Below are 26,223 nucleotides of genomic sequence, written 5' to 3' on the forward strand. Positions count from 1 at the left end.
TAAAACTGATACAACACGGATTTTATTTGTTTGTTTTGCAGACCACAAATTACATATGGTCGTGTGCATGAGCCCTGAAGGAGATTTATCAAGATTGGTGTACTGGAAAACTAGCTTAGTTGCCCATAGCAACCAGTCATAATACACTTTTTATTTTTCAGAGCTCTTTTTGAAAATTAAAATTGGAATGGTGCTATGGACAACTAAGCCCAGTTTTCCTTTTCAACACTTTTGATAAAGCTCCCCCTATATGTGGTAGTTCAATTCCATTATTCTGAATATAAATAATTTTTCTGCTAGGCTGCCCCATCTCTTGCCATCAAAATGACTAAAAGCCCTGACAGACCTGAAAAATCACCAAAAAGAACACCAGCTTAAGGAAAAACTAGAGACTGATATACTGGACTGGGAATACCTGACTTTATTGAAATTCCTTGAATTACCTATCTATATAGGATTTTTATCTCTCTGTGCTGACATTTTGTATATCATTTTCAATGTTATTACACTACCAAAATGAACAAGAAAAACAGCAAAGAAATCAAAACATAATTGTATGATATGAATATTGAGGGACATTTATTAACCCCTTACATGTGCGTCACAGCTGGACGTGACTTAAGGACCAGCGACGTACGTGTACGGCAGGCTGATTGGGCAGGTGCAGGAGCTGCGCCTGCCCGATCAGCGGCACAGACACGGCATTCACTGACAGCTGGGTCTCTGCTGCATACGCTGGCATCGGTGTCTTCACCGGTGTCTTTCTTGTATGCCGCTGTCAAAGCTTTGACTGCGGCATGCAGAGGGTTTGCGGAGGGTACGGGTAGTGCAGTGGCGGGGACCCGATGGCAGAGAAGGGAGGACCAGTGCCTTCCATAGGCATTGGGGCTTGCCTCCTACGGAACCCTGTGAGATCCAGCCCTTAGGCTGGGTCTCACAGGCAGGCTGTTAGCATAAAAGCTGGCAGCCAATGCATTATAATACAGGTTCTATTGTAATGCATTGCAGTGGGGATAAGACAACAGAAGTTAAAGTCGCATAGTGGGACAAAAATAACATAATAAGCAAAAATAGTTTCAAGTAAAAAAAAAATTCCCAAAATAAAACACATAAAACTGTTAAAAAAAGAAAAACAGACATGTTGGGTATTGCCCGGTCTGTAACGACTAACTCTATAAAAATATCACATGATCCACCCCCTCACCTGAACGCATTAAAAATAAAAAAAATAAAAACTGTGCTAAAACAACCTTTTTTTGTCACCTTACATCACAAAAAGTGCAACATTAAGCGATCAAAAAGGTGTATGCCCCCCAAAATAGTACCAATCAAACTGTCACCTCATCCCGCAAAAAATGAGCCCCGTCCCTAAGATAATCGCCCCAAAAATTAAGAACCTATGGCTTTCAGACTGTGGAGACACTAAAACATGAAAAAAATAAAAAATAAAAGTAGACATATTAGGTATCGCCGTGTCCGTAACAATCAGGTCTATTAAAATATCACACGGCCTAACCCCTCAGGTGAACACTGTAAAAAAATAAAAACTGTCAAAAAATGTAATACCAAGCGATCAAAAAGTCATATGCACTCCAAAATAGTACCAATCAAACTGTCCTCTCACACCGAAAAATGAGCCCCTACATAAGACAGTCGCCCAAAAAATAAAAATAAAATATGGCTTTCAGAATATGGAGACACTAAAAAAATCTTTTTTTTATTTTTTATGCTTTATTATGTAAAACTGAAACAAACAACCCAAAAATTTGGTATTGTCACGTCCGTAACAACTTGCTCTATAAAAATATCACATGATTTAACCTGTCAGATGAACATTGGAAAAAGCAAAAATTTAAACTGTGCCCAAAAATTATATGTACCAACAAAACTGCCACCTTATCCCGTAGTTTCCAAAATGGAGTTACCTTTTTGGAGTTTCTACTTTAGGGGTGCATCAGGAGGTATTCAAATGTGACATGGCAACTTAAAATGATCCCAGTGAAATCTTCCCTCCAAAAACCATATGGCGTTCCTTTCCTTCTGCGCCCTGCCATGTGCCCGTACAGCAGTTTACGACCGCATACGGGGTGTTTCTGTAAACTACAGAATCAGGGTAATAAATATTGAGTTTTGTTTGGCTGTTTACCCTTGCTTTGTTACTGAAAAAAATTGATTAAAATGGAAAATCTGCCCAAAAAGTGAAATTCTGAAATTTCATCTCCATTTTCCTTTAATTCTTGTGGAACACCTAAAGGGTTAAGAAAGTTAGTAAAATCAGTTATGAATACCTTGAGGGTTGTAGTTTCTAAAATGTGGAAATTTATAGATGGTTTCTGTTATGTAAGCCCCCAAAGTGACTTCAGACCTGAACTAGTCCTTAAATTAGGGTTTTGGAAATTTTCTTAAAAATTTTACAGTTTGCATCTAAACTTCTAAGCCTTCTAACGTCCCCAAAAAAGAAAATGTAATTTGCAAAATGATCCAAACAAGAAGTAATAACTATTTTATTTGGTATCACTATCTATTTTAAAAGCAGAGATATTGAAATTTAATTTTTTTTTTCCAGATTTTTGGTAAATTAAAAAAAAAATTATAAATAAAAATGAAATATTTTGTCTCAAATTTATCTCTGTCATGAAGTACAATATGTGACGAAAAAACTATCTCAGAATGGCCTGGATAAGTAAAAGTTTTAAAGTTTTCACCACATAAAGTGACACATGTCAAATATGCAAAAAAAAAAAGGCCTGGTCTTTAAAAATGGCAGGGTCCTGAAGGGGTTAAGCTATTTACACTTCTATTGTGGCGTAAAAAAGTTGCACATTATGGCGCACGCCATATGTGCACCATAATTTCCGACTTTTTAGGCTTCTGGCCAGTTTTCTAAAGTAACAAGGGAAATAGGGTGCCTAACATGGGTTTACTATAACTTACACCAAAAGCAGATGTAAGTTATAGCTGAAGTCTGCACCAACCCCTGGCTGGCATACCCTTCCGTTTCTGAAGCACCGCAGGGCAGATATATGCCTAATATATTAATAGGTATCTGCCTTTTAATAAATTAAGTGCATCTCACACCAGTGCATGGAGAGCAAGACTGGCATGTGGGTACGCCATTCTTGATAAATCTCCCCCACTGAGTTTAACAAAACTACACCTTTCTGATGGAAATGTCCCTTTAAGACTTGGGTTATTGACCATTATTAGCATTTATGAAATTTGAAAAGTGACAATGTCTTTAGTGTGTGTTTTTATATAACTATAGGATTTACAAGGTCATCCTTGCAGTGGAAGGATAATTTTCAACAAAGGAAGCTCTTCTTCAAAGAATGGCCTTTTAATATTTTCCTACTGACAGTGATGACCCATGCAATAATACTGAAAGGAAAGGCATACAAGGTTATGTCTATTAAATTAAACATAGAAAGGAAGTTTATCAACATGGAATGTAAAGCTACCACAAGAACATCTAACCTTTCTCTTGTCTCTTTATTTTTGTTATGTGCCACATAAATGTCCACACGTCATAGTTTCCTGTTACTGTGAAAGGGTTACACTGAGCTCCACAAACTTCTAACTATGGAATGTCCTGTTTTCTTCATTAGTTCACACATTAAATGTTTACTTCTTCTAACAGTAAAAGACCCAAGACCATTTCTATAGATGAGAATATGGAACCAAGTCCAACTGGAGACTTCTACCCTTCTCCAAATTCACCAGCAGCTGGGAGTCGCACATGGCATGATAGAGACCAAGGTACAAAGATACAGTTTGGAATAATTTTTTTAACAGTTCTGTCTGGCTCCTCTAAAATGGACATTTATGTTCAGCTGAGGTACATGATAAAAAAAACTTGTATATATTCAAAATATGCACATACAGCAGCACAGACTTGTGAGGACAGGCTATGGTGTTAAAGTTCTTATGGGCCCTGTTATTATAACCTGTAATGCTGAGCACAGTGAGGTGATTTCATGTCATTTTGCAATGCTTTCATTAAAGAGCATCTGTCAGCAGTTTTGTACCTATGAAACTGGCTGACCTGTTACATGTGCACTTGGCAGCTGAAGGCATCTGTGCTGGTCCCATGTTCGTATGTGCCCGCATTGCTGAGAAAAATGATGTTTTAATATATGCAAATTATCCTCTAGGAGCAACGGGGGCGTTACTATTACCCTTAGAGGCTCAGCTGTCTCTGCACCTGCTGTGCCCTGTCCACTTTGATTGATAGGACAAGGTGTGATCACATATACACTGTCTGACACTGTCAATCAAATTGTGGATGGAAAGCGTAGCCTTTAGGTCTTATGTCAACACCCCCATTGATTGCTCCTAGAGGCTCATTTGCATATATTAAAACATCATTTCTTTCAGCAGTGGGGGCTCATATGAGCATGGGTCTAACACGGATACCTTCAGCTTCAGCTGCCAAGTGCACATGCAACAGGTCAGCCAGTTTCATAGGTACAAATCTGCTGACAGATGCCCTTTAAAACACCAGCTACACTTACAGAAAGAGAAATAAAAAGTTTCCTTTATCTGTTAGCCACTTCTCCCCATGATTTTGCAGTTGCTGGATTTTTTTTATTTATTGTCTTATAACCAAAGGGAGAAGCACTGAAAAGCTTACTGCACACCACAGCATTTACTAAGCTTTACAATGAACGTGTCAGCAGAAAATGACTTACTGTTTAAAGAGGACCTTTCACCGATTATGACACTGAACTAAGAATACAGACATGGAGAGCGGCGCCCGGGGATCTCACTGCACTTACTATTATCCCTGGCCACCGCTTCATTCTCCTGCTATGCCCTCCGGTATCTCCGGTCACAAAGTTATGGTAGGCGGAGTCTGCCCTTGTTCTTCTGTAGCGCTGGCCAATCGCATTGCAGAGCTCACAGCCTGGGAGAAAATAACCTACCAGGCTGTGAGCTCTGCGCTGCGATTGGCCAGCACTACAGCAGAACCAGGGCAGACTCCGCCTACCATAACTTAGTGACTGAAATCTCTGCCTACTATAACTTAGTGGCCAGAGATACCGGAGGGCATAGCGGGAGAATGGAGCGGCGCCCAGGGATAATAGTAAGTGCAGTGAGATCCCCGGGCGCCGCTCTCCATGTCTGTATTCTTAGTTGACAGTGTCATAATCAGTGAAAGGTCCTCTTTAACTCAAGTTTTTATATTTTTGACATTGAAAAATAATCCTGAAATCCTCCAGTTTTACTCTGTCCCTGACTCTGATCCTCACAATAGGCTGAAACTTGCTGTTCAGAAGAGTTCACATTTTAGCAGTCATTTCATTATAATCACAAGCAGGATTGCAATGGAAGATAGGACCTACATATAAAACTGGATTACACGAGTTACAGTACATGACAGACACAGCTTCTCCCCCCACCCCAACCCATACAATGACCTCTGCACAGGTCACAGAGCACATCTGCATAATTCTCCCAAAGTCGCAAATTATTAGTAAAATGGCATGTGCCATAATTTCTAACTTTTTTACTACACAATTGTTGTGCAAACACTTCAGTAAATGTCCTTTTAATTTGGGAAAAAAAATTGTATGCATGCTTTGCAACACATTTATTAAGGCTCTAATTTATTAAACTGGCTTTGTCTTTATTTTGGAGTAAATTGCGACTTTTCTCCAGTTTTGCAACTTTCCAAACATATATACAGTGCTTTGTCCTTAAAATCTTCTAGTCTTTATTGAGTCATAATAAAAACTAAATCCCAGAAAAAGGATTCAATCCCGATCAGCAACCCATAGCGCCGACGTGTCCCACTTTCATAAATTCTGTGTGTCAACGGTTAACTTTACACAAATAGACAAATGTCAAGACAAACAGGCAGGTAGTGAAAATCCATAAAGTTTAATATTATTCTGTTGCAGCATATGGGACAAGTGATTGGAAGATCAAATATTCAGTCCCCTGACGGGATTAAAAAGCACAGTAAAAAATATATTTTTTTATTAAAATATATGTTAAAAATTCACCTCCCTTTCCTAATTTTACCCCAAAAAATAAAAATTAAACATGGCAAACAATAGCCAATTTTTGGTGCACAGCGAATGCCGCACACACAATATTAAACCAATAAACTTGTTTGAATTTGTTATAGAGCATAGAGAAAGACAGTGTAAGGAACGCGACCATACTTCTTTCAGTAAAGCTCTGTCTTTATGGCGCTAATGACACCATTAACATAATCTGCTGTAATAGGTTCCTTTTATCTAGACGTTATTTAATTGTATTATCCATTTAGTATTATCATAGCTGCTTCTTAGAGGTGAGGGCTTGCATAACAAGTGTTTTAAGTGCTTCCGTTTTTTAGCCTTGCCAATGGCATGAACTATCTTGCTAGATCAACAAAATCTTGAGACTGCATGCAACAGTTAGCAAGTTTAGATAAAATATGTCCAACTTGTATTATTGACAACTTTATATTTGTTATATGGACATATCCTTTCTTGGCGTTGTCGCAGCTTTAAGCTGCCAACAGCATGAGTGTTAGTGCATCCTCCTATTAAAAAGAGTGAGTGGCTGATTCTGTGCGGCATCCGCACTACAGTTCCTGCATCAAAAGATGCTTTGTGAACGGGGACTAAGAATGATCTTAATCTGAGCTAAAAATGGAATTGGTAAAAGTAAGACCACAGTTTTTTCTCTGTTACTGTTATATTTTTGTAAAGATAAATTTATGGTAGATGTCTTTATGATTGTATTTGGTACTGTGATCTCAGAATTACATCTCTTACTAAGTTTAATGTAAAAATGATTTTGAATTAAATTCAGGTATAATTCAGATTTCATTGTTCCATCGTTGATAACAAAGATGTGAAAAATACAATGGTGCTTGAAAGTTTGTGAACCCTTCATAATTTTCTAAGTTTCTGCATACATTTGACTTAAAACTACATCAGATTTTCACACAAGTTCTAAAATTAGATAAAGATAACTAAATCAAACATATATATATAAATATTAAGTCAAAAATATTACAACTGGTAATTTATTTATTGACATAACTGATCCAATATCACATGGCTGTGAGTGGCAAAAGTATTTAAACCTTTGCTTTCAGTATCTGGTGTGACCCCCTTGCACAGCAAGAACTGCAACTAAACGTATCCGGTAATTGATGATAAGTCCTGCATATCGGTTGGAATTTTAAGCCATTCCTCTATACAAAATAACTTCAACTCTGTTATGTTGGTTGGTTGCCTACTATGAACTGCATACTTCAGGTTCTTAAACGACACCTCTACTGAATGAAGGTCAGGGCTTTGATTTAATAATTCCCAAACTGTAAACTTATTCTTCCTTAATCATTGTTTGGTAGAACGACTTGTGTTCTCGGGATTGTTGTTTTGTTGCATGACCTATGTTCTCTTGAGATTCAGACATTTTGACTTTTTCCAGATGCAGCAAAACAGTCTCAAACCATGATACTACCACCACAATCTTTCATATATGGGATGAGAATTTTATGCTAGAATGCGGCATTTGCCTTTTTCCAAACATAATGTTTCTCATTTAAACCAAAAAGGTATATTTTGGTCTTATCCGTCTATAAAACATTGTTCCAATTAGGGCTGCAGTAAACTAATATTTTAATTATCTAGTAATCTATAGGTTATTTTTTACGATTAATCGAGTAATCTAATAAGCAAACTTCTTAAAATAACATATTGCTTGATAAAAACAATATTTTTATTTATTACATCTGATTTTACTTCACCCCACCCCCCCAAATCAGACTATCACAGATCTCAGCCACAGATAAGCAATCAGACTCCCATGCCACCATGATCAGACTGCCTGCCCCTATGAAAACACCCTCCCTTGCTGCAGTGCAATCAGAGCCAGACCCCCATGCCATCCATTGCCATTGCCCCTAGTCCGCCAGTGCCATCAGATCAGCAGCCCCTCCATGCCATGTCCCCCAGTGCCCCCATGATGGCACTGCTATCAGCCCCTGCATACCATCCAGATTGCCATGATGTCCCCCTCCCCCCGTGCCTCCATGCCATCCACCATGTCCCCCACTACCCCAGAACAGCCCCTCCATGCCAAATCACAGGTGCCCCCATTAACCCCTCTCCAACCCAATAACTTTATACATGCCAAATCACAGGTGCCCCCATTAACCCCTCTCCAAACCAATAACTTTATACATGCCAAATCACAGGTGCCCCCATTAACCCCTTTCCAAACCAATAACTTTATATATGCCAAATCACAAGTGCCCCCAATTAACCCCTCTCCATCCCCCCACCTCCCTCTCATATCTCTTTATACATGCCAAATCACAGGGTGCCCTGATTAACCCCTCCAATTTACATGCCATTGCTAAACCACAGGTGCCCCATTAACCCCTATCCGCCTCCCCGCCAATAACTTTATACATGCCAAATCACAGGTGCCTCCATTAACCCCTCTCAAACCCCCCCCCCCCCCCCTCCCTCTCATATCACTTTATACGTGCCAAATCACAGCCTGGTGCCCCAACTAAGCCATCTCCCCCACCCTGCCGCCAATAACATGCCATTGCCAATTCACAGTTGCCCTCGTTTCTCCCCAGGCTCGCCGCTGGTGCTGCTAACTTTGTACTTGCCTTTAATAGCAGTGCGGCGTGCGCTGGCACATAAAGTCCACGGGAGACGGTCTGCATCCCAGCATGCACTGGGTCCTGACGTCACACACATCGTCAACCAGCGCGCTGATTATATGTGTATGCAAGGCCCTGCAGTGCAGTGCCGAGTCAGGACTCAGGAGGCCACGAAGCGGTGAGTGAGAAGCTTCATTTCACTCCTGCTCCATGGTCATGTGATTCAAATGATTCCTTGATGCAGGGAAACTGTATTGAGGATTTTTTTTGCCTCGATTTAATCGATAAATCGTTTCAGCCCTAGTTTTAATAGCATCCTGGCTTGTCCAGGTGATCTTGAGTAGAATGAGCAATGTTCTTTTAGGAAAGCAGAGTCTTTCTCTTTGCAATCCTGCCATGAACACCATTGTTGTTCAGTGTCCTCCTGAAGGTGGAGTAATGAACATTAATATTAGCTAATGTGTGAAAGACCTTTAGTTGGTCATAGGTTAACTTTGGTTCCTTTGTGACCTCACATATGCCATGTACATGGGGTGGTAATAATAGTCTTCATTTCCTCCATTTGTACACAATCTAACTATAGATTGGTGGAGTCCAAAATCTTTAAAGATGGTTCTGTAATCATTCCCAACCTTATGAGCATCAACAATTCTTCTTCTGAGGACCTCAGAAATCTCCTTTTTTCATTCCATGAAACACTCTCTTAAACATGTGTTGGGAAGATCTGACTTTGATTAACACATTGATTAAAAAAACCTTACTCTTATTTCACCTTTAATTGTCTACTAATCCTAAAGGTTCACATACTTTTGCTATTTACAGACACGTGATATTGGATCCTTTTCCTCAACAAACAAATGACCAAGTCTAATAATTTTGATTCATTTGTTTGATTTAGTTATCCTTATCTACTTTTAGAACTTATGGGGAAAATATATATATTTTTAGATCACATTTATGCAGAAGTATAGAAAATGATGATGGTTCACAAGTTTTCAAGCAACATAGTATAATACGTTTATAACTTATGGCAATTAGATTTCACAATAGAAATTGCATATATTATTAATTAGATTGTTTACAGCTGATGAAACAGACATACTTACATTGTAAACCCATGTCAGAATGACTGTACAATCCTTTCTGATATTTAAAATTGCACTTTATGAGTCATAGGCTAAAAGAGAGCTCATAAGTACAGTATAGTAAAAAACTAAATTCATCTCCTGCCTAGCCTAACTGATAAGCTGCATTCAGTGCACCCCCTTCCTCTTTTGTTGCTGGAATCTCACATTGCTCAATACAAGGTACAGGTGTCCTGCTTCTGCAGAAGACTGTATAGCATCAGTTTCAGTGTGAACTTACATCTTGTAACTCTATCTGCTGCTTTCTTTTACTGCAGTCAGGGAGTCTGCAGCTTGTACTAGGCAAAGATGTTAACAGCAGGGAAGGAGGTACACTAAAAGAAGCTTGTCAGTTAGGCTAGACTGACAAATATTTATTTTAGATTATGAATACACTTGAAGTCACGAGCTCTCATTAGCTGTTTAATCATCATTATTACATGGTTTCTCAAAGTAAGTACACCAACCACATCAGATCTAAGAGATCTATTTAAAAAGGTAAGTAGTTTTTACTGTGAAATACGATGACAGATTCTCATTAAGGATACATTCACATCCACATTCTTATTTCTATTGTTCTGCTTTTTTAAGGAGCAGAATGATGTAAATAATGGAACCACCAACCATTGCATAACAGACACAAATGTACCAAATGCCCACTTTGACTATTATTGGGTCTATGGGGTTTATGTCATGGTAATCATCATTTTACCAGACAAAATAGTGTAACATACATCTTAGCATAAAGAAGTTGACAATGTACAAACAACAGGAGGAACAAATTCAATAGAGATTGAGACTGCACCAAGACTGAGTAATGGAAATATAGACGATATCCAAAAGCTTAAAGATATTTAAAGGCTATTTTGAGCAAAACATTTTTTTTCAATTGGTCTTTATTAAAAATATGAAATCCTTTTTTTCTGTACATAGCTGCAATACTCTAGAAGCACCCTGTGGATTTTCTGTCTTTTCCGTCATCTAAGGAGTAGACGGACTCATTATCTCTGCTCTTTGACATTATAAACGCTCATTAAAGCTCAATCCTTATTTTACTGATAAGAATGTGGCTTAAAGGGATATTCCCATCTGAGACAATGGGGGCATATCTCTAGAATATGTCCCCATTGTCTGATAGGTGCGGGTCCCACTTCTGGGACCCGCACCTACACCGAGAACAGAGCGGAGAAGGTGGTGGCCAGAGGACCCAGGGCTTCCAAAACCAAGCACTCTCCCCATAGTAGTAAATGGGAGCGCACCGCACTTGCGCAGCCCCCACTCCCCTTCATTTCTACAGGGCCAATGGAAATAGCTGAGCCAGCGCTCGGCTATCTTCAGCGGCTCCAAAGAAATGATTGGAGGGTGGCACATGTGTACTGTGCCCTTCACAACTTTCTGGACTCCATTCTTGGTGTAGGTGCGGGTCTCAGAGGTGGGACCCTTTTAAATAAGTGTTTATGACCTCTTAGTAGTTTAGAGATAACGATTATTAGATGACGGCACAAAGAGAAAGTACTAGTCACACAGTTAGAAAAACAGTTAACCCTTTGTGGTGGAATGGCGCAATACTTTTAATAAAGGCCAATTGAAAATACGATTGTTAGCCAAAAATGAGTAAAATGCAATCTTTTTATTTTATTTTTTGGGTTTTTGTTTTGCGCTTCCTGCCTTCCCAGAGCCAAAACTTTTTTATGTATGTTCACATAGCCATATGAGAGCTTTTTTTTGCGGGACAAGTTGTACTTCCCAACACCACCATTTAATAATGCATATGATGTAGTGGGAAGTGGGAAAATAATTCCAAATTGGGTGAAATTGCAAAAGAAAAGCAATTCCACCACAGTTTTTTTTATTTACGGCGTTCGATGTGCGATAAAACTGACCAGTTACTTTTATTCTATAGTTCATTACAAATCCAGCTATACCTTATATGTATAGTTTTTCTTGCGTTTTGATAGTGATAAAAAAATATTTAAAGTGGGAAAAAAATCAGTTTTATTTTTTAGTTGCCATATTTTGACCCCTATAACTTTTTTGTAATTATGTGTACGGAGCTGTATGGGGGCTCATTTTTTGCAGGGCGATCTGACCTTCTCAGTGATACCATCCTGGGGTGTGCATGCCTTTTTGATCACTTTTTATTTAAAAAAAATTGTAGAAAACGAAGCAACCAAAAACAGTGAATCAGCCATTTGAGCGCTTTTTTCCGTTTTTATGTTCGCCGTATGGGGAATATATTTTTAGATTTTTATACTATGGGCGTTTTCGCAGGCAAGGGCTCCATAGGAAATACTATGCAGCAGCCTTCTGTCATTCATAAAGATGGGGGCTGCTGCATACACACTCCGGCTCCTCTGATCGCCACACAAGGGAGCCGGAGCACCACCAAAAGTGTGCAACTTCGGTTTCAGCGTGCTTAGATGCCGTGGTCAGGTTTAGCATCTGAGGGGTTAAATGTCCGCGATTGGCATTACTGCCTGTTGGGGACAGGAGCCGCGGTTGTCTGTTAAAAGAAGCTGGTGGCCACCCGCGGCTATGGCGCCCGCAGCAGGCCGGAGCGGATGCCATCTTTAAACACCCGTTCAGCGCTGTACATGTAAGGCGCTGGGCATGAAGGGGTTAAGCTTGCCTATGTTTTTGTTTATGTTTGAGTATGTGGTTTTTGGGCTAGGTTTCTTTGTATCCAATCAAGGGATCCCACATTTCCAGGAATTTTCTTTGATTTCTTACTTCCAAGCTATCTATTTGTCCTGTCATATAGTCAATTCTACTTTTTCCCACCAAGAGGCTGGATAGGAGTTCAGGGGAGCTTTAAGGTTTTGTGCTTAGTAGTTTAGCAACCATTAATATAGGATGTACTCTGATTGAGTTTGGATGGGAGAATGGAGAGGGATCCCAGAGAAGAACTAATTGAAGGGTTAATTTCAGATTAATGGCACAAATTATGTTGTGTTCAATTTGTATCCTGAAGCTTGTATGCAGGATTCCAAGTTTGTTCCCACATCTCTTGCAAAGGCCTTACTCATTGGCCTACAATTGGACTCATATGCTCTGAGTGACAGGTGTAGTGGTCTCTTAATTTGTCAATGAAAGCTGTCAATCAAAAGAGGAGAGGTGCTGGGAAGTTTTTAGTGCAGAGGATCCAGGGCACTGAACATGAAAGGACTATCTCCTGAGCACTTGTGGTTGTGCCACAGGAGATAAAGACATTGATTTATCAGTCATACAACCTGTATGACTGCACCAATCTCCCTTTTATCTATACCGTTTCAGCACTTATGAAAGATCCAAACTGCTGTCAGCTTAATTTACAAAAAACTGGTAAAGCCACAACACAATGAATATAGGTTATATAAAGAGTTGGCCTCACTTTGGGCCATAATCCCCTTTTGAACCCATGATTTCTACGTGCATCATTTCAAAATGTTTTTTTACAATGAAAGTTTTAAATAGCTTCTATAAGTTGGCCTCAGCATTTGCTGCCTTCTAAGTTCCGATTTACTGCATTTTCTCTAATTAGATAAACTCAGCTAAGTCTGTAAAGCAAAGAGGTACTTTTACTCCATTGCATTAACAAATCAATTGTAATTGACTTTTTAAACTATTAGCATGATCATCCTGCTTATAGATTGGAATGCCTGACAAAATCGAGAAAGAAGTTCATTGAATAAATTAGACAGAATGGCTGCTGGCCTGTGCCTGTCTCTTTTGTTAGTGCATTTTCTTATCTGCCAAACTCAGAAAACTTTAATGAGGAGAAACGTTACAGTCCAAAAAATTAGAGCCACATTGAAAACATTTTTTACTTTTAAATTCCTAGCTCCACCTCATCCTTACCTCTCGCTTTCCTCTTCTGTGCTTTTACATACATTTGCTTGAATTCTTAGATATATTAAGCTGGATGCTACCGTTCACCGTATTATAATAGGATAATATGATTGATCAGGGTCTATTCATATCCATATGGCTGGGTTCACACCTGAGCGTATTCGATAAGCGCTGTTTACAGGCGTTTTTATCGTGCGTTTTTGAGGCGTATTTTGGGGCGTTTTTGTATTTTGGAAACGCGCGTCTTACGCGCGTTCTTGCTATTGTCCACAGAGGCGTACAATGAAAAACAGAGGTGTTACACGCGACAATACGCACCAAAGAAGCTCCTGTACTTATTGGGGCGTAGGGCGTTTTAGAGCGCATTCGTGCCTATAGGGAAACATTGGTTTTCGCCTGTTGAGCGTTTAACAGCGCGTAGGAACGCGCTGTAAAACGCTCAGGTGTGAACGTAGCCTAATACGACAAATCCAGTAGATCATTAGAAGCCACGACATGGATATTAACATTACTTTTAACTTTTTTCTTTACATTCAACAATAGAACTTGGTGCGTTCATATCAGTGCAGTTTTGAGATAAAAAACAGAAATATGGGGTGTTAGAGAAAAAAGGAATTGTGAATAGTGTTTGTTATTTGCTCTATGCACTTCTATCAGCTGTAAAGTATAATGCCATTCATGGGCAGGAATTTAGTATTCATGAGCTTGAGGATTCTTAGGTTTTCCATCTTTGCTAGATTGTGCAGGGCAAGGGTTTTATCATTTACATTGGCACACTGCTAGGTGGAGGCTAGGGCAGCGCTAAAGCCCAACTATTAGTTCCAGTGACGTCACCGTGCTCACTGCTAAGCGGAAGCCTCCGCCTAGCAGTCGCGATGGAAAGCCCGTGCGTTACCGGATCTCCAAAAAAATGCCTTTTCCATGCAGAGGAATTCAGTGCAGGGCAAACGAGAGCATCAGAGCATGGAATGCTGTGATGCAAATATCAGGGAGGCCAGCGGGGTGAAGATGGGATATGGCCAGCTTCAGCTCTGAACTCGGACAACCCCTTTAACCCCTTAGCGCAGAACGCCGTACATGTACGGCGGGGGATGCATTGCCAGAATGCATTCCGCCTTACATGTACGGCAGGATGATCGGGCGGGCACCGGAGCGGTGCGCACCCGATCACTGCAGGGGTCCGGCAGTCCCTGGTAGCCGGGCCCCTGCTGTATCCGCCGGCATCGCTGTTTACAGCGATGCCGGCGGATTAACCCTTTCTATGCCGCGGTCCGCGCGGACCGCGACATAGAAGTTGTTTGCGGCAGGTGAGTGATCGCATCGAGTCCCCGCGCTGCTGTGGCGGGGACCCGATGCGTGACAAGGCAGCCCGATGCCGTGCAGAGGCTGCCCAATGCCCTGCACGGCATCGGGAACTGCCTTCTACGGGAGCCGAGGAGATCCAGCCTCAGGCTGGGTCTCCTAGGCAACCAGTTAGTGTATGACTCAGTGTCATACACTAACAGGCAATGCATTACAATACAGATGTATTGTAATGCATTGCAGAGGGGATCAGAGTGGGATAGAAATAAAGTTTTAAAAAAAGTTAAAAAAAAAAAAGTGTTTGGAATAAAAAAATAAAGTTTCAAGTAAAAAAAAAAAAAAAAAAAGCCCCATTCCCCTGATTTTCTAATAAAAAATTGAAAAAAAAAGAAAAAACACACATATTAGGTATCGCTGCGTCCGTAACGAACGGCTCTATAAATATATTACATGATCCACCCCATCCGATAGGCACCATAAAAAATAAAAAATAAAAACTGTGTATAAAAAAGCCATTTTTGTCAACTTACATCACTAAAAGTGCAACACCAAGCGATCAAAACGGCGTATGCCCCCCAAAATAGTACCAATCTAACTGTCACCTCATCCCACAAAAAATGAGCCCCTACATAGTACAATCGCCCAAAAACTGAAAAAACTATGGCTCTCAGACTATGAAGACACTAAAACATTTTTTTTTTTTTTCAAAAATGAAATCATTGTGTAAAACTTAAATAAATAAAAAAAATATTTATATATTGGGTATTGACGCGTCCGTATTAACCTTCTCTATAAAAATATCACATGACCTAATCCCTCAGGTGAATACCGTAAAAAAAAAATAAAAAAAACGGTGTAAAAAAAGCCATTTTTTGTCATCTTACATCACAAAAAGTGTAGTAGCAAGCGATCAAAAAGTCATACGCACCCCAAAATAGTGCCAATCAAACCGCCATCTCATCCCGCAAAAATCATACCCTACCCAAGATAATCGCCCAAAAACTGAAAAAACTATGGCTCTCAGACTATGGAGACACTAAAACATGATTTTTTTTGTTTCAAAAATGAAATCATTGTGTAAAACTGACAAATAAAAAAAAAGTATATATATTAGGTATCACTGCGTCCGTAATAACCTGCTCTATAACAATATCACATGATCTAACCCCTCAGGTGAATACCGTAAAAAATAAAAAATAAAAACTGTGTAAAAAAAGCCATTTTTTGTCACCTTAGATCACAAAAAGTGTAATAGCAAGCGATCAAAAAGTCATACGCACCCCAAAATAGTGCCAATCAAACCGTAATCTTATCCCGCAAAAAATGAGACCCTACCTAAGATAATCGCCCAAAAACTGAAAAAACAATGGCTCTCAGTCTATGGAGACACTAAAACATGATTTTTTTTGTTTCAAAAATGAAATCATTGTGTAAAACTGACATAAATAAAAAAAAAGTATATATATTAGGTATCACTGCGTCCGTAATAACCTGCTCTATAACAATATCACATGATCTAACCCCTCAGGTGAATACCGTAAAAAAAAAAAAAAAAAAACTGTGTAAAAAAAGCCATTTTTTGTCACCTTAGATCACAAAAAGTGTAATAGCAAGCGATCAAAAAGTCATACGCACCCCAAAATAGTGCCAATCAAACCGTAATCTTATCCCGCAAAAAATGAGACCCTACCTAAGATAATCGCCCAAAAACTGAAAAAACAATGGCTCTCAGTCTATGGAGACACTAAAACATGATTTTTTTTGTTTCAAAAATGAAATCATTGTGTAAAACTGACATAAATAAAAAAAAAGTATATATATTAGGTATCACTGCGTCCGTAATAACCTGCTCTATAAAAATATCACATGATCTAACCCCTCAGGTGAATACCGTAATATATAAAAAATAAAAACGGTGTAAAAAAAGCAATTTTTTTGTCACCTTAGATCACAAAAAGTGTAATAGCAAGCGATCAAAAAGTCATATGCACCCCAAAATAGTGCCAATCAAACAGTCATCTCATCCCGAAAAAAATGAGCCCCTACACAAGACAGTCGCCCAAAAAATAAATAAAACTATGGCTTTCAGAATGTGGAGACACTAAAGAATCATTTTTTTTTTCAAATGCTTTGTTATGTAAAACTGAAACAAACAACCAAAAAAAGTTGTCATATTTGGTATTGTCGCGTCCGTGACAACCTGCTCTATAAAAGTACCACATGATCCAACCTGTCAGATGAATGTTGTAAATAACAAAAAATAAAAATGGTGCCAACACAGCAATTTTTTGTTACTTTGCCTCACAAAAAGTGTAATATAGAGCAACCAAAAATCATATGTACCCTAAAATAGTACCAACAAAACTGCCACCCTATCCCGTAGTTTCTAAAATGGGGTCACTTTTTTGGAGTTTCTACTCTAGGGGTGCATCAGGGGGGCTTCAAATGGGACATAGTGTAAATAAACCAGTCCAGCAAAATGTGCCTTCTAAAAGCCACACGCCGCACCTTTCCCTCTACGCCCTACTGTGTGCCCGTACAGTAGTTTACGGCCACATATGGGGTGTTTCTGCAAACGACAGAATCTGGGCAATAAATATAGACTTTTGTTTGGCTGTTAACCCTTGCTTTGTTACTGGAAAAAATGGAGTAAATAAAAAATTTGGCAAAAAATTTAAATTCTCGAATTTCATCTCCATTTGCCAATAACTCTTGTGGAACACCTAAAGGGTTAACAAAGTTTGGAAAACCAGTTTTGAATACCTTGAGGGGTGTAGTTTCTTAGATGGGGTCACTTTTATGGAGTTTCTACTCTACGGGGGCTTCAAATGGGACATGGTGTAAATAAACCAGTCCAGCAAAATCTGCCTTCTAAAAGCCACACGTCGCACCTTTCCCTCTACGCCCTACCGTGTGCCCGTACAGTAGTTTACGGCCACATATGGGGGGTTTTTCTGCAAACTACAGAATCTGGGCAATAAATATAGACTTTTGTTTGGCTGTTAACCCTTGCTTTGTTACTGGAAAAAATGGAGCAAATAATAAATTTGGCAAAAAATTTAAATTCTCGAATTTCATCTCCATTTGCCAATAACTCTTGTGGAACACCTAAAGGGTTAACAAAGTTTGTAAAACCAGTTTTGAATGCCTTGAGGGGTGTAGTTTCTTAGATGGGGTCACTTTTATGGAGTTTCTACTCTAGGGGTGCATCAGGGGGGCTTCAAATGGGACATGGTGTAAATAAATTAGTCCAGCAAAATCTGCTTTCCAAAAACCACACGCCGCACCTTTCCCTCTACGCCCTACCGTGTGTCCGTACAGTAGTTTACGGCCACATGTGGGGTGTTTCTGCAAACTACAGAATCAGGGCAACCCATATTGAGTTTTGTTTGGCTGTTAACCCTTACTTTATTGCTGTAAAAAATGGGTTAAAATTGAAAATTTTCCAAAAAATAGAAATTTCTAAATTGTTTCTCCATCTGCCATTAACTCTTGTGGAACACCTACAGGGTTAACAAAGTTTGTAAACCCAGTTTTGAATACCTTGAGGGGTGTACTTTCTTAGATGGAGTCACTTTTTTGCCATTTCTATTCTAGGGGTACAAGGGGGGGCTTGAAATGGAACATGGTATAAACAAAACCAGTCCTGCAAAATCTGCCTTGCAAAACCCATATGGTATTCCCCTCCTTCTATGTCCTCCTGTTTGGCCAAACAGTAGTTTACGACCACATATGGGGTATTTCTGCAAACTACAGAAGCAGGGCAACCCATTTTGAGTTTTGTTTGGCAGTTAACCCTTGTTTTTTTCCAGGAAAAAATTGATTATATTGGAAAATTTTCCCAAAAATCAAAATTCTTAAAATGTATGTCTTTTTGCCATGAAGTCTTGTGGAAGACCTAAAGGGTTAAAAAAGTTTGTAAAAACAGTTTTGAATACCTTGAGGGGTGTAGTTTCTAGAATGGGGTCATTTTTGGGAGGTTTCTATTATCTAAGCCTCACAAAGTGACTTCAAACCTGAACTGGTCCATAAAAAGTGGGATTTTGAAGATTTCTGAAAAATTTCAAAATTTGCTTCTAAACTTCTAACCCTTGTAACATGCCCAAAAAATAAAATATCATTCCCAAAATGCTATAAACATGAAGTAGACATATGGGGAATGTAAAGTCATCACAATTTTTGGGGGTATTACTATGTATTACAGAAGTAGAGAAACTGAAACTTTGATATTTGCTAATTTTTCCAAATTTTTGGTAAATTAGGTATTTTATTATGCAAAAAAATTAATTTTTTTGACTTTATTTTACCAGTGTCATGAAGTACAATATGTGACGAAAAAACAATCTCAGAATGGCCTGTATAAGTAAAAGCGTTTTAAAGTTATCAGCACTTAAAGTGACACTGGTCAGATTTGCAAAAAATGGCCTGGTCCTTAAGGTGAAAATGAGCCTGGTCCTTAAGGGGTTAAGGAATGATGGAACACTTGGTAAACTATACCTGTGTTTAATGCCTGTCTTCTCCAAATAGAGACAAGTTTGCAAAGAATAGATTGAGTAGTTTTGTTATTTATTATCCAGAAGAGGCTCTTAAACGGTATGCCTATTATAAAACTCTGGGAGTTGAACTTTGTATAGTCTAAAACGTGTTTGGTTTTAATATTCCAATACATTCTTGTTAGTCACTTGTGATAAATTTTTAGTGTGTATCTCTAAGGATTGCTTGCCTTTGGCCTTGTGGCACTCAATAAATCAGCCCACTCATCTCTTGGTTAAAGTATTACATTCAGAATAGAAAAACATCCTCTTAGATGCCAAACGACTACAAATGGAAACTATGTGGTTAGTCCAAAAGATCGGAAAAGCCCTTTCACTGGTCACGTTTAGTTAACATCAGATTTAAGCAAGCAGTGGTGTTTATGCGTTGTAGCACCACAAATCCCAGCACATACAGACCTCTTGCCTGCTTGTGTCTGGAACTTAATATGAAAAACTCTCATGTGTTTGGAAGGTTATTTATAATGGGAGTTATACATAAATAATACATTTGCTTTACAGAAAATTGTCGCAGAGACACAAGTTTATTTCAGCTTGCTCATATCAGACAGATGCTGAAGATATTTTTGCACCATAGTAAAGATGTCCACAGATGCAGTATGCCTAAAGATTGGGGATCTTTACAATCTTACCAATGCATAAAACTGTCTTCTTTAAAATAGCATTTGGGTTAGGAACCATTATGTATCAGTGACACCTACAGCATAACCTCAAATAAAATGAACGAATAAAGGGGGTCATTTATTAAGACCATCGTTTTATACATCAGTCCACTGTCTATCCACTTCCTTTCCCATGCCACACCCACTTTTTTAGTGGCGTGAGAGGAGAAAAGTTGCAGATTTAGGCGTATTTCTGGATAATAAATGACCCCCAAAGTGTGCATCACAGCTGCTGCCCCAAGGCTTACACTGCAGAGGCAAGAGGTGGAAAACTTTACCCCCAATACTTTGGGGCCTTTCCACACCTGTAGTGCAGAGAAGAAGAGCACTTCTACATAATTCTATATATATACATTTATTTAATGTTGAGAACATTTTAGCCTTAACATGAACCCATGAGTCATTGGGGAAAATCGAATTATTACAATAGCTGCATTTCAAATGCTTTAGTGTTATAACATTTACTTTTACTGACATATGGAAGCCCTTGCTGCCATATTACTCATAAGTTTTCTCTTTTTGTATTGTACTTTTTGCCGTCTTAAACATAATTTATATATCTAGCCCAGATTATGTGCAAAAGTCTCCATGGTCAGACATGTTCCTGATGATTTTACTTACACCAACATCAAGTTGTACGTCTTCAGTTGTGTCAACAGAATATAAAGTGCACAGAATAACTACAAGTTTGCTGGGAAAGTGCGTAGCATAACTACTTCTATCCTTTCCCTTCACAATTCGTCTTTTTAATCTGCCAAAGGCTTGATTGTCTAATCTGATCCCACAAAAAAAAAAAAAACTGCAGCAGAAATTGGTGAAAAAGTGAAGGCTGGCTATGTTAGAAAGGTGTCAGTACACAGAGGGCATCACAGTTTACTGCATATTGGCGTCTAGCTGCAGAACAATCAAAGTGACATGCTGACCTCTAACCACCTGTGAAAACACCTACAATAGGATGAGGACTAGACCGTGTCGCAATGGTGGCCTGGTCTGATGAATCCTATTTTCATGAACTTCATGTGGACGGCTGGTGCATGTGTGTGGCTTACCTTGGAAAGAGATGGCATTGGGTATTGTGAAGAAGGCAAACATTTGAGATTCAGTGTGATGTTCTGGGCAATTTTATGCTGGGAAACTTAGGTTCTTGGCATATTTGGATGCTACTTTGACACATACCACCAAAATAACTATGTCATCAGAAAATAGGTTCACAAATTGTGTGGGAACACAAAAGATTGTTTTTATTTATTCTGGTTCATCTTTAATTCTGTCAAAATGACTGAAACCTTGACAGAACCAAATAACCACGTGATAAAGCAGTGGGTTACATTGACCACTGCTATTGACCTTCATGTGACAGATCCAAAGCTGTGTTTTTACAGAGACCAGTGTGCAGATGTGAACAGAGATCAGAGAAAAAGAATAATGGCAAAACCTTTGAGAAGTGTAATAGTAATAGTGGACACTGCAATGATATTGCATCATATTGATAACAGGACATAAGATCAAAAATTGAAAATAAACTCATGGGAATATTATTTATCGTATTGGGTTAAAGTTGTCCACAGAGGCTTCAAGTTAGTTGCCTAGTTCTCCTTAAAGTAAATTGTTAAAGGAGTTTTATCTTCACCACCAGTATCTGATAGGTGTGTTCCACCTCTGGGCCCCACACCTATCTCAAGAATGGATCCCCAAAAGTGTAGTAGAGCACACCGCACATGCACAGCATTCTGTAGACTTAGTCGACCGAGTGCACATGGTTATTTTTGGTACTCCTATACAAGTGAATGGAGAGCACACAGCCCAAGCACGGCCTCCGCTCCGTACACCTCTATGGAACTGATGTAAATAGCTGAATCTCCACTCAACTATTTTCAGAATCTCCATAGAAATTATTGGGGGTTGCCACACACGGGTCTCTGCCCTCCGTTCACTTGGGAGTCCCTTTTTGGGGATAGGACTGGGTCCCGGGTCCCAGCGGTGGGTCCTGCATCTTTCCTAGCGATATACCACCAATGTCTGAGGTGGGACAGCCCCTTTAACTCAAATACTGGGGTTAGTACCCTATTAGGCAGCACAATTTTCGTGCTAATTATTAGGAACAAGCATTCATAGGACTGCTAATTATTAATAACTATCCCATATTATCGAACAGGCGATCAGCTGGTGTACGAGCCAACGCTTGTTTGTCAGCATATCTCAATGTGTAATCAGGGATGTGCTGCCAATTATCAACAGAACTGAATGAGGCAGGAATGACTGCAGTAACTATTATTCCTCCCACATTAAGTTTGCTATGGCCTGTGCAATCAGGCCAGTGAAAATCAGTGCCTAAGGATGTGTTATCATTCATCAATGCTCGCACTGCTCAAAACTACAGCCCTTAGGCCCCTTTCACACGGGCGTCTTATTTTTGGCCCGGATAAGAGGCTGGTGCGTTGCAGGAAAATGCGCGATTTTTCCACGCGAGTGAAAAACATTGTCATGCGTTTTGCACTCGCGTGAGAAAAATCGTGCATGTTTGGTACCCAAACCCGAACTTCTTCACAGAAGTTCGGGCTTGGGATTGATGTTCTGAAGATTGTATTATTTTCCCTTATAACATGGTTATAAGGGAAAATAATAGCATTCTGAATACAGAATGCATAGTACAATAGTGATGGAGGGGTTAAAAAAAAAAAAAAGTTAACTCACCTTCTCCTCTTGATCGCGTAGTTCCCGGTCTCTTTACTTCTTGAATGATGAGCTGTGGGCTAAATGACCTGTGGTGACGTCAGATCACATGCTCCAATCACATGGTCCATCACCATGGTGATGGAGCATGTGATCTGACGTCACCACAGGTCCTTTAGCCCACAGCAAATAAAGAAGGGACCAGGAACTACGCGATCAAAAGGATAAGGTGAGTTAACTTTTTTTATTTTTTTAACCCCTCCAGCACTATTATACTATGCATTCTGTATTCAGAATGCTATTATTTTCCCTTTATAAACATGTTATAAGGGAAAATAATACAGTGAATAGACTGTCACCTAGCAACCATGCGTGAAAATCGCACCGCATCCGCACTTGCTTGCAGATGCTATGCGATTTTCACGCACCCCATTCACTTCTATGGGGCCTGCGTCGCGTGAAAATCGCACAATATAGAGCATGCTGCGATTTTCACTCAATGCACAAGTGATGCGTGAAAATCAACGCTCATGTGCACAGCCCCATAGAAATGAATGGGTCAGGATTCAGTGCGGGTGCAATACGTTCACCGCACGCATCGCACCCGCACGGAAAACTCGCCCGTGTGAAAGGGGCCTTACTCCACACCTTGTAACATTAGTTTCAAATGACCGTTTGACAGGGGGAACTAAGCAAACTTATCTTATTTTTCATTCTGACGGTTAATTACTTGTGGTTGAAATGACATCATTCAGCAACTGTTACAGGATCAATCCCATATGCCTTGTCATATGGATGAATAACTATTTTAATCATGTCTTTAGATACAGGAATTCAACCTCATTATCTCTCATACACTCTAAAGTAGATTTGGAAGCTGGGATGAAATGTTTTTTTTACATATATTGTACATGTTTTTTCCTAGAAAATATTCTAGAGCATGAACTTTTTTTAAAATTAAATAAAGGTACAAATCTTGATTTAATTACCATCTGCTTGATTTGCATAAAAATGAGTGTTTACCTCCCTTCTTGTATTTCCACAAATAGTTGATTTAGTATAGTATGTAAACATTCATTATTATTAGTATATTTTATTTAAAGCCCACAGATGCTGGCAATTTTCACCATTGTCAAATTGCCTCTACAGCATTTGGTACGACAATCTCTAGATCTGGAATATCATGTCTAAATCTGATAAGCCACTAATGACAGTCTGAACTGTAAAACAAACATTCTTTTTAATCTGGATGCTGTGGCAGAGCCAGGCGCTCTCACTTCAATTTCATTACATATTCCTAGATGTGAATGTACTTTTTCTTTCCTTTTAGCTTTTCTAGAATGCTTGTGCTAAAATCCATTTAAAAACTGCAACCTCAGTAAACAGCAGCAGAGTGAACATATGGCTGTCTGTGTGCAGGAAGCAAAGCAGGTATCTACAGGAAGCAGGTGTTGAAGTGGATGTTTGAACTTGCCCCCAGATCACCCCCTAACAGGTGGCTAGAGGCACTTGTCTGACCATGTGATTTTTATCGCGAGAGCTACCAGGCCTGGCTGACTGCTACTGGCAGGGGAAGAGGGACTTTTCTTTATCGCTTTGATGAGGATATTGCCCAAAAGCATGTCTTATTGGTGTTTCCAAAGGTCCTCTTGGAAGAGTATGCAGTTTAATTAGGAGCTCCCGTAAAACACGTTCCCTCACACTTTTCCCCCTGCAGCGTTTTTAGCACATCAGAGTCCATCTGAGTTGCCCCAGGCTGAGTCAAACAGATAGGCATCTGGCATTCCATTTGTGCAAGCTGTCATTACATGCAGAGACTCACACCAGTTTCCCTTTGCCTTGTCTACAAATACAGCTTTATGTCAGGAGATCATTTTCATTAATATTAACATGTTTATGGTCTTCAGACTTACATGGCCCAAGGATGGTCACACAATTGTACTGCATACTGGTAATGCTAGCTCAGAAATGCATTTCAATAGTATGCAACCTGTAGATTTATCTTCACATTGGCTATATTTGTTTTTCATTCAATATAAAACAGATTTTTTTCTTTCATTGCTTGAATTTGGAGAGCAGGAGCTCAGTTGGTTTACTGAAGTTAATTTGTAAATGACACTCATGATGGTAACATAAAGATGTCATGTTATCCCAGGGGCGGACTGGCCATATGCCTCTGGCATTTACCTGGATTGCCATCCTCTGAATGGGGATAGAGTTGAATGATGCTTCAGTATTTTGATCTGCACTGTATATTTGGGTCTACTGGGGAAGTATTTTGTACTCTACCATAGTATTGCTGCTTCTACCTACCTATAATGGAGCTGCCTACTTATATTGTCTCTGTCTTCTGTCAGTTTGGACCCACCTACAACATGGGGCCACTTTTAGATTTTTTTCCATGGACATTTTAAGCTCCCAGTCCGTCCTAGGGTTATCTAACAAAGCTGGTAGAGTGTACAACAGATACTGACTACACACCCTCACTTAGAAATCTGGGTATGTCATTGTGACGAGTAGAGTTTTTGCTTAAGATTTTACCCAGTCATTTAGTTGCTACAGATGCTAATGCTATTGTTATATTTTATTGAATCTACAGAATGTTTTATTCCCTTGTATATACAGTGGATATAAAAAGTCTACACACCCCTGTTAAAATGTCAGGTTTCTGTGCTGTAAAAAAAATTGACAAAGATAAATAATTTCTGAACTTTTTTCACATTTAATGTTTACCTATCAACTGTACAACTTAATTGAAAAACAAACTGAAATCTTTTAGATGGAGGGAAAAAAAACAAAAAAAAAATGAAAATAATGCGCTTGCATAAGTGTGCACACCGTCTTATAACTGGGGATGTAGCTGTTTTCAGAGTTAAGCAATCACATTCAAAATCATGTTAAATAGTAGTCAGCATACACCTGCCATCATTTAAAGTGCCTCTGATTAACCCCAAATAAAGTTTAGCTGCTCTAGTTGGTCTTTACTGAAATTTTCTTAGTCGCATCCCACAGCAAAAGCCATGGTCCACAGAGAGCTTCCAAAGCATCATAGAGATCTCATTGTTAAAAGGTATCAGTCAGGAGAAGGGTACAAAATTCTTTCCAAGGCATTAGATATACCATGGAACACAGTGAGGACAGTTATGATCAAGTGGAGAAAATATGGCACAACAGTGACATTACAAAGAACTGGGCATCCCTCCAAAATTTATGAAAAGACGAGAAGAAAACTGGTCTGGGAGGTTACCAAGAGGCCTACAGCAACATTAAAGGAGCTGCAGGAATATCTGGCAAGTACTGGCTGTGTGGTACATGTGACAACAATCTCCCGTATTCTTCATACGCTATGGGGTAGAGTGGCAAGACGAAAGCCTTTTCTTACAAAGAAAAACATCCAAGCCAGGCTACATTTTACAAAAACACTTCTGAAGTCTCCCAAAAGCATGTGGGAAAAGGTGTTA

At 39.3% G+C, this 26,223-nt stretch overlaps 1 protein-coding gene across 4 annotated transcripts in view; it reads left to right on the forward strand.

Moving 5' to 3' along the window:
• The window catches only part of NFIB (nuclear factor I B), a 230,973-nt gene that overhangs the window by 132,907 nt on the left and 71,843 nt on the right, over window positions 1-26,223 (forward strand). For all 4 annotated transcript variants that reach the window (XM_044272279.1, XM_044272271.1, XM_044272295.1 and 1 more), the window contains exon 6: window positions 3,638-3,756. In XM_044272279.1, coding sequence (XP_044128214.1) covers window positions 3,638-3,756 — 119 coding nt within the window. The remainder of the gene's footprint in view (window positions 1-3,637; window positions 3,757-26,223) is intronic.

This window comes from Bufo gargarizans, chromosome 1, assembly GCF_014858855.1.
Source record: "Bufo gargarizans isolate SCDJY-AF-19 chromosome 1, ASM1485885v1, whole genome shotgun sequence".
Lineage (NCBI taxonomy): Eukaryota > Metazoa > Chordata > Amphibia > Anura > Bufonidae > Bufo > Bufo gargarizans.